This window comes from Labeo rohita, chromosome 8, assembly GCF_022985175.1.
Source record: "Labeo rohita strain BAU-BD-2019 chromosome 8, IGBB_LRoh.1.0, whole genome shotgun sequence".
In the NCBI taxonomy this organism is placed as follows: domain Eukaryota; kingdom Metazoa; phylum Chordata; class Actinopteri; order Cypriniformes; family Cyprinidae; genus Labeo; species Labeo rohita.
In genome coordinates this window covers 34,815,200-34,825,374 of record NC_066876.1, presented here as the reverse complement: position 1 = coordinate 34,825,374, position 10,175 = coordinate 34,815,200, and the positions used below count along the sequence as shown (strand labels likewise).

General features: G+C 27.6%; 1 protein-coding gene across 1 annotated transcript; it reads left to right on the top strand.

Annotated features, from left to right (window-relative positions):
- The first annotated feature begins 314 nt into the window (after positions 1-314).
- tmem230b (transmembrane protein 230b) lies at positions 315-8,600 on the top strand. The gene is made up of 4 exons (XM_051117944.1): positions 315-500; positions 701-800; positions 2,802-2,927; positions 7,823-8,600. The coding sequence occupies exons 2-4, from the start codon at positions 720-722 to the stop codon at positions 7,961-7,963; spliced, it is 348 nt and encodes a 115-aa protein (XP_050973901.1). The 5' UTR covers positions 315-500; positions 701-719; the 3' UTR covers positions 7,964-8,600.
- The last annotated feature ends 1,575 nt before the right edge of the window (positions 8,601-10,175 follow it).

Genomic DNA, 10,175 nt, shown 5'->3' with positions numbered 1-10,175 from the left:
ATTACAGACAGATATTATTTGATGTGCTGGTCGTAATGGTTTATTTATTTATTTTTTTTATGATGATGAAAGACGCTATATTTCTTTTTACGTTTTAAGCCTCATCTTCTGATTTTTTTTCTTCTTAATTCTACTAAAAAAATCTATTTAAATCGCTATTTGTATTTTATAAAACTCACTTAGCAAAGACAGGTGGTAATCGAGAAATACACGTTTTTCTATAACAGAGCTCCCTCGTGTGGTTTTGTATTGTGAACGTATTTAATACGCATGCGCAGTTTGAGGTGAACCCGGAAACCACAGAAGAGGGCGCATGCGTGTTTTTTATATCCGGAAGTATTAGGTTTATAAACAATAATCTCATGTGCGACGCTCGCAAACTGACATATAATGACGTTTTAAGTAAATACTAGCTTAAAATGACTTAACCTTGTTAAAAACAAACGTAAATCATTTTTATTCTGACTAGTAACGTTACGTCAAGTTCAATCAAGTTCAAGGTAAGTTAATAGCAAGCAAAACAAGGTAAACATGTTTACACTGACAATTAGACAGTTAAATATTTCTTCTACATATGAATGTTCGACCTGACATAGTAGTTCAGTAATAGATATCACAGTGATCCAATATATATATACCTGATTGTTTTATTCTTGTGTGTTTATGATGAAATATTAAATAAATGTGTTTTGAATCATAGTGTATAAACTCAAGAGAAGATGCCAGCTCGAAATACTATAAACAGTGGAGTTAGATACTCCAAACTAGCCAGTGATGATGATGGATACATTGATCTCCAGGTGAGGTGAATATTTAAATTGATAAACACAACACACATCCATCTGTCTGTATGTTATAGGGTCATTCCAGCTGGAATCATCAAAAGTTCCCCACCTGACCTCCTCAGATTTGTCTGAAAAAAAATCCATGTGATGGGTAATATGCCCAATAGATCATATACAAAATTTCAGATCTCTACTGTGCATACTTTTTTTTACAAAAAATCTGTAAAAAAGTTTGTTTTTCACCCCGTTTTGGCATCACTGTCTGAGTGACCATGTTCAGACTAAAATATCTCCAGATCTATTTGTGCCAGGTCCATGAAATTTTCTGGGCTAAGAGTCCTAGTCCAGAACTGCATGAATTACAACTCACAGCATTGTTACTGAATTTACACCTGAATGCTGGCCCTCTACTTTTCTTTGAAACTATTACTTTAAGGGTTTTCAGATGTCCATAGAAACCTCAATTTTCAATGTATAGGCATCAAACTTGGTAAATGGTCTGATATGTACCATGTCTTTCACATCCTTTGACATCAGACAATAGAGTCTTATGGATGTTGAGATATTAAGGTCCAAAAATTGAAAAAAAACTCATTTACACCAATGTTCAGAGCAATATTTCCCATGAATGACACCAGGTGTGAACATGAAACTTTTTTTTTTTGAAAGAGCATGTTCTTATTGATAAAATATAAAAAAATTGGGATGGGGTTTTGCCTCATTTTTCTGTAATGATTTTTAAAAAAATCATTGTTGTGTGACATTCACAACTACTGTAGTACCAGCTATTTTGAAATGCCTAAATTAATGCTATAATGCAGCCATTCCATTGTGCTCGGGACTCTAAATTAATGCTATAATGCAGCATTCCAGTTGTGCAGACTGAGTCGGCTGGAATTATCCATAGGCATCCATTTTTGCCAACTGTTACAATGGAACGCCATTTACAACGGGTTCGAAAGAACACACTCGGATTCAGTTCAGTGCAGACTGATTCAGTGGAATTATCCATAGGCATCCTAATTTTGACTGTTCCACAATCCAGTGAATAATACATCCATTTTCATTTGTATTTGTATTTTGTATTTTTTGTATAAGTGGAACATTAATAAATTCTGTTGAAATGCCCATACCAAGTTGAATAGCAAAAGTGAACAATAGGATCAGTATCGAAACTCTGAGTTTTAAAAAAATCATTACAGAAAAATGAGGCAAAACCCCATCCTAATTTTTTTATATTTTATCAATAACAATATGCTCTTTCAAAAAAACAAGTTTTATGTTCACACCTAGTGTCATTCATGGGATATATTGCTCTGAACATTGGTGTAAATGAGTTTTTTTCAATTTTTGGACCTTAATATCTCAACATCCATCAGACTCTATTGTCTGATGTCAAAGGATGTGAATGACATGGTAAATATCAGACCATTTACCAAGTTTGATGCTTATACATTGAAAATTGAGGTTTCTATGGACATCTGAAAACCCTTAAAGTAATAGTTTCAAAAAAAGTAGAGGGCCAGCATTCAGGTGTAAATTCAGTAACAATGCTGTGAGTTGTAATTCATGCAGTACTGGACTAAGACTCTTAGCTCAGGTTGTGGACCTGGCACAACTAGTTCTGGAGATATTTTAGTCTGAACATGGTCACTCAGACAGTGATGCCAAAACGGGGTAAAAAACAAACTTTTTACAGATTTTTTGTGAAAAAAGTACGCACAGTAGAGATCTGAAATTTTGTATATGATCTATTGGGCATATTACCCATCACATGGATTTTTTTCAGACAAATCTGAGGAGGTCAGGTGGGGAACTTTTCCAAAATTTGATGATTCCAGCTGGAATGACTCTATAATGTTTATTAAATATCACACATCATTCAAACAACACAATGTAATGCCTAAATTCAACTTTCCATGTTTTACAGTGAATAAAAGTACCCGTTTACTGCTTTTTGACTGAAATTCTGCAGTTATGTGTTGTTAAATTAAGCAATGTTCTCTCTCTTCTCAGTTTAAGAAAAGTCCACCCAAAGTTCCTTATAAAGCGATCGCCCTGGCAACAGTTCTCTTCCTCATCGGCTCCATTCTGATCATCATCGGATCCCTCCTGTTAGCAGGATACTTTGAAGTTAATGATGTGAGTGCCGTGGCACATTATTACAGCTCCGTGCTTTGCTTTCATGTTCTGCCTTTCCAGACGGTGCCATTATTAGCTTCTCAATCAGATTTCTAGACACGTTCCTCACGCGTTTGTTTGTGCGCATTAATTCGGTTTCATTGGTCTGCTGTCTTATGTTTTTAATTTACATAATCCTAACATTCTCATAGTCATCGGGGATATTGCATAGATGCATTCCTCATATGCAAAGCAATGTTTTCGGCATTCTGTAAAACTCTCAGCTGCAATTTGTTAAAAGCGCAACACAGAAAAAACACAAGGTTTCCACAGCCTTATTGTGTTTTTCAGCCAGTGTTATTATAGTATTCTTTCTATATTTTATATACTACTATTATAGTGTTTATTAATATTTTTAAATAGCTTTTATTTTTATATTTTTAGTTTTCATTTTAATTTAACTTAATGTTCTTGTCATTTCACCAGTTCTTGTTTTATTTGATCTTTTTTTTTAGTTTTAGTAATTTTCAGAGTTATTACATACATACACACACACACACACAGTACTATAACTATTACTATAAAAATGACAAAGTTGAAAAAAAGAACATAAATTTAAAAAATATATATATTTTCTGTTTTCATTTTAATTTAACTTGATGTTCTTGTCATTTCACCAGTGTTTGTTTTACTTGAATTTTTTTTTTTTTTTAGTTTTAGTAATTTTCAGAGTTGATATATGATATACACGCTTGCACGCACACACACACACACAGACACTACTGTAACTGTTACTATAAAATGTCAAAAACCCAGAACAAAGTTGCTAAAACTTTTAAGTAAAATTAAAATGAAAACAAATAAAAAAAAATTAAATGTTTAATAAACTACTGGTGACATCATTTAATTTTAATATTTTTAAATAGCTTTTATTTTTATATTTTCTGTTTTCATTTTAATTTAATTTGATGTTCTTGTCATTTCACCAGTGTTTGTTTTACTTGAATTTTTTTTATTTTTTTAGTTTTAGTAATTTTCAGAGTTATTATATACATACATACACACACACACACACACACACAGTACTGTAACTATTACTATAAAAATGACAAAAACGAAGTTGAAAAAATAAAAACATAAAAAAAAAAAAAAAATCTAAATAAAATTTTAATATTTTTAAATAGCTGTTATTTTTATATTTTCTATTTTCATTTTAATTTAACTTGATGTTCTTGTCATTTCACCAGTGCTTGTTTTACTTGAATTTTTTTATTTTTTTTAGTTTTAGTAATTTTCAGAGTTGAGATACATACATATATACATATATATATATATATATATATAATATACACGCTTGCACGCACACACACACAGACACTACTGTAACTGTTACTATAAAATGACAAAAACCCAGAACAAAGTTGCTAAAACTTTAAAGTAAAATTAAAATGAAAACAAATTTTTTAAAAAATTAAATACGTTTAATAAACTACTGGTGACATCATTTATTTTTAATATTTTTAAATAGCTTTTATTTTTATATTTTCTGTTTTCATTTTAATTAACTTAATCATTTTACCTGTTTTTTGTTTTATTTGAATATTTTTTTTTAGGTTTAGCAATTTTAAGAGTTGTAATAGTTATATATAGTTGTAATAGACAACACTACTGTAACTATTACTAAAAATGTTTTTTTTTAATTACAAAAACCCACAACAAATTTGCTAAAACTTTTATGTAAAATTAAAATGAAAACATAAATTTAAAAAAAAAAAATATTTAAAATATGATTAAATAAACTAGAATAGTATGTTGTGGCACTGGTGACAACACTAGTAATATTAATATTTTTAAATAGCTTTTATTTTTATATTTTTACTTCTCACTACTGTAAATATTACTAAAAAAAAATGACAAAAACCCACAACAAAGTTGCTAAAACTTTTAAGTAAATTTGAAATGAAAACATAAATTTAAAAATAAAAAAATTAAAATGATTAATATGATTTAAAAAACTAGAATAGTATCTTGTAGCACTGGTGACAACACTGGTAATTTTAGAATTTCATCAACTTATTTTTGTTAAAGTTTTCTTATATATTCTTTTCTCATATATATATATATATATATATATATATATATATATATATATATATAATATTTGGTTACAGAACATTTTTAATATTTTTTTGTCAACAACAACACTAGATTTACAATTTTGCTATTTTATTGTTTTGTTGTGATGTGCTCACAGGCCATATTGTTCTCTTGGGTAAGTTCATTTTAATAAAACAGTCAAAGCAATTCAGAAAATGGCTTGATCCAAAATTCTTTTAATAAAATTTTTAGCCAGTAATCACAAATGATTTGAGAAGACTTAATGAAATTAATCTGTCAGATTGTGAGAAGCACAGTTCCTCTAGTCTCTCAAGTTTCCCAGCTGAATGCATTACCATCATATTCAGTTAGTCAGGTATTCAGTCAGTTTTATCACCCTACACTGAAGTTGTGGAAGTGTTTTAGTAACTGGCAGAATGTGATGAGATTACTGTACGTACCTGATGTGAAGGTTAACCCTCCAGCACGATGTTCAGATTTAGTAACAACCCACGTCTGCGGCCTGCCCTATTTCTTCACTTATGAACTAATGGAGCTTGATCAGTGCACTAGATCACTGAAATCCAGACTAGAGTTTCTTGTTCAAAAAAGCAAGAACTGCAGACCAAATCTAGCAAACGTTTTTAAACAGTTTTTATTTGTTTCTAGTATGTTCACATTGTGGTAGAATGTGCATCAAAATTGCCAAGAATTCGTCATAATTCGGTACTATAAAAAATTATTAAAATTAATAAAGTGATACATTAAAATACAAAATAATTTAAATGGTCACTTAAACAAAAATTCATATATATTTTAGTATAAAATGACAATACAAAAACTTTTATATTTGGAAATAACCCCCGATATGTATTTGATTTTTGTAGTCACTTTTTTTTTAGTTGGAAATAACATGATTTTGGTCTTGACTTTGGCATAATTAAAAAAAAAAAAATGTGTGTGTATGTATATGTGTGTGTATATATACATATATATATATATATATATATATACTATAATAGATTGATCAGTCTTTGATTTTATTATTTTTGACAATTGAATATGATATGATTTATGATTATTATTATTATTTTGATTATATTCCTTATAATTGTGCACTACAAATCTATTAAAAATAAGAAGTTGATGCAAAATTTTCAGAAATTAAAAAAAAAATATATATATATATATATATATATATATATATATATATATATATATATATATATATATATATATATATATATATATTTATTTATTTTTATTTATTTTTTAACAGAAAATAATACAAAATACCTTTGGCCTAATAGATTGATCAGTAGATGACAGACTTTGATTTTATTATTTCAGACAATTGAATATGATTATATTCCACGTAATTGTGCATAAATAAAACTATTAAAAATAATAAATGAATACAAAATATTTTAAAATTGGCCACATTTAAAGGGTCACATGACAATAAAAAAAAATAAATGTGTGTGTTTATTTATTTATTTATTTTATTATTATTATTATTTTTTACAGAAAATAAGAATGCAAAATACATTTTTGCCTTATAGATTGATCAATAGATGACAGACTTTGATTTTATTATTTCAGACAATTGAATATGATTACATTCCACGTAATTGTGCATAAATAAATCTATTAAAAATAATAAATTAATACAAAATATTTTAAAATTGGCCACATTTAAAGGGTCACATGAAAAACAAAAACAAATGTGTGTGTTTATTTATTTATTTATTTATTTATTTTCTTTTATTATTATTTTTTTATTTATTTATTTTTTTACAGAAAATAAGAATGCAAAATACATTTTGCCTTATAAATTAATCAGTAGATGACAAACTGATTTTATTATTTTGGACAATTGAATATGATTATATTCCTCGTAATTGTGATCTATAAATCTATTAAAAATAATAAATTAATGCAAAATATTCTAAAATTGGCCACATTTAAAGGGTCACTTGAAAAACAAAAACAAATATGTGTGTGTGTGTTTATTTATTTATTTATTTATTTATTTTATTTTATTATTATTATTATTTTTTACAGAAAATAAGAATGCAAAATACATTTTGCCTTATACTATAAATCTATTAAAAATAATACATTAATGCTAAATATTGTAAAATTGGCCACATTTAAAGGGTCACTTAAAAAAATCTAAGTATATACATTTTTTATATATATATATATATTATAATAAATTGATGCAAAATACTCATTTAAAGCGCCACTTGAACAAAATTTATTTATTTATTTTTGTATGTATTTAAACAGTTTATAAAGTCAGGATTTGTGATTTTTAAGTCTGCATTCATCATAATTGTGAACTTTAAAACTTAAACTAAAATCTTTTGATGCATTAAAATACAAAATACTGTAAAATGGCCCACATTTAAACAATCACTTACAGAAAACCTATTTAAATTTCAGTCTGGCCTACTTTTATATTTGGAAATAACCCTGATGTTGCATTTTTGTCGTTTAAATTTGTTATTTCAAATTTGGAATTTTTGTATTTCTTCATAATAGTGCAGTACAAAAAAATCAATGAAAATGAATAATTTGGTACATTAAAATGCTCTGAAATGGGCAACATTGAAAGGGTCACTCGAACGAAAAGACTATACATTTGAGCACAACATGAGAATAAAAATACCCTTTACACTGTAGATTGATCCGTGTATGACAGACTTTGAGGTCCTCAGAAAATACTTATTTTTGACAGTAATTAAAGACCTTTTTCACACATTTGACCCGGCGAGCTCTTGAAGTCAACATGTCTGTCTTTCTGTCACTCGCAGCACCGCGATCGCACCCTCCCAGTCCTGATTATAGGAATCCTGGTCTTTCTTCCTGGCTTTTACCACCTGCGCATCGCCTATTACGCCTCCAAGGGTTACCGCGGTTATTCCTACGATGACATCCCTGACTTTGATGACTGAGCGGCAGGGACGGGCTGTCAGACGGCTGATCTGACAGAGCTTTGTACCTGGTTTTCCCGCAGCGAGACAGAACTGCACCGCCGCTGATGTCTGCCACGTCAAAACGACTTGACAGGCTCATTTTTTAACATTTTCATTGACTCAGAAGGTGGTTTAAATTCATGAACTAGTGTGATAACTTAGGTTTCATGTAGTGGATTTAATGCAGTTATTTGTGGTGCAAACAGGTCTCAGTTTAGTTGTTATATTAGGATGCTGTATTGAGTTACAGGTTGTTGCAACAAGCAAAGCCTGAGGCAAGAAAAACTACTCAAAACATGCCACATGCTGTTTTATATTTTGCAGGTTTTTCTTTGTTTTGTTTTTTGATGGATTGCACTAGAGTTCAAATCTGTCACGGATGATGTGGTTTTTGATACTTTATGAGGAAACACATGAACATGGTTGGAAATAAAAACAGAAGGGTTTCATTTTTTAATTTAAATACATTTGAGTATGATAATGGATAAGGCACCATTGCAAAGTTTTCATCTTTGATGTTCAAAGTCATACCACTGGATTTAATTAATTTTCATTTATGTGATTTTATTGCCATTACAGAGGATGTTTATGAATAAATAACTTGTTTTAAAATAAATACTGACTGTTATCATGATTGCACTTAAGAAGCCTCTCAGGTCGTTGTCAGTTTTTAGGAAAGAAGGTGAACCCTAATAACAAAACTACATTTACTGTAGTTGTTTTTGATGGTCAACTTGCGCCCCCGTGTGGATCATAAACGAACTTAGTATACACACAGAAAGGTTTTTTTTTTAAAGAAGACTCTTCTGCTCACCAAGCCTGTATTTATTTGATCCAAAATACAGTGAAAACAGAAAAATGTTTTAATATTTTTACTATTTAAAATCAATGTTTTCTATCTGAGTATATTTTAAAATGTCATCTATTCCTGTGATTTCTGAATGTTTAGCGTCATTACTCCAGTCACATCATCCTTCAGAAATCATTCTAATATTCTGATTTGCTGCTCAAAAAACATGTATTATTATTATTATTATTATTATTATTATTATTATTATGTTACAAGTAGAATTCTTTCAGGTTTCTTTCATGAATAGAAAGTTCAGAAGAACAGCAATTATCTAAAAAAATCTTTTGTAACATTATAAATGTCTTTAGCATCACTTCTGATCAATTTAAAGCATCCTTGTTAAATAAAAGTATTCATTTAAACAAACAAACAAATAAAATACTGACCACATACTATTGAATGGTATAGTTTTAGAAGAAGAAACGATGTTAGAAAAACAACTTATCTGTACTGAGTATAAAATGAATCAAATAATCCATCAAAAAGATATGTGAAAATCTGAAATTCTTTTTTTGAAGTCTAATGATTGCGTCCAATATGCACAAATAACAATTAAAATAATTTCTTACAAAATATGTATTGTAATACTGGAAAATGTTTCATTACAATATTACCAAAATATTTAAATTTATAATGGAAAAATATTTAAAACATTTTTAATGTGAACTTATTTGTAAAAATCTATACATCAGTTATCAGGCATGAATATCTATCTAGCTGAACAAAAATATATTTTTATTATGAATATTATATATAATTGAATTAAATATATATAATATATTATAAAAAAATTAATTTATCTTTTTAATGATAATTTATTAGTAAAAATCAACTATACATCGGTTATCAGGCATGAATATCTGTTTCTATCTGTCTATCTGAACAAAAATAAATATTTATTATAATACATTAATTTATATAATTATAATCATTACAAATATTTTATTTTATTACAATATTACAAAATTATTTTACTTTTTAATAATGAAAAAAAAATATTTCATTGCAATATTACAAAAATATTTGGGTTCTTTTTAATGATAATTTATTGGTAAATATCAACTATTTATTGGTTATCAGACATGAATATCTGTGTTTATATCTATCTGTCTGAACAAAAATATATATTTCTTAGAACTATTTATTATATTTATTAGAAATATATATATATATATATATATATATATATATATTATTATTATTATTATTATTAAAAAATAAATATTTATTTATATAATTATTGTAATAATTTAAAATATTTCATTACAATATTACAAAAATATTTTAGTTCTTTTTAATGATAATTTATTGGTAAAAAATCAACTGTTTATTGGTTATCAG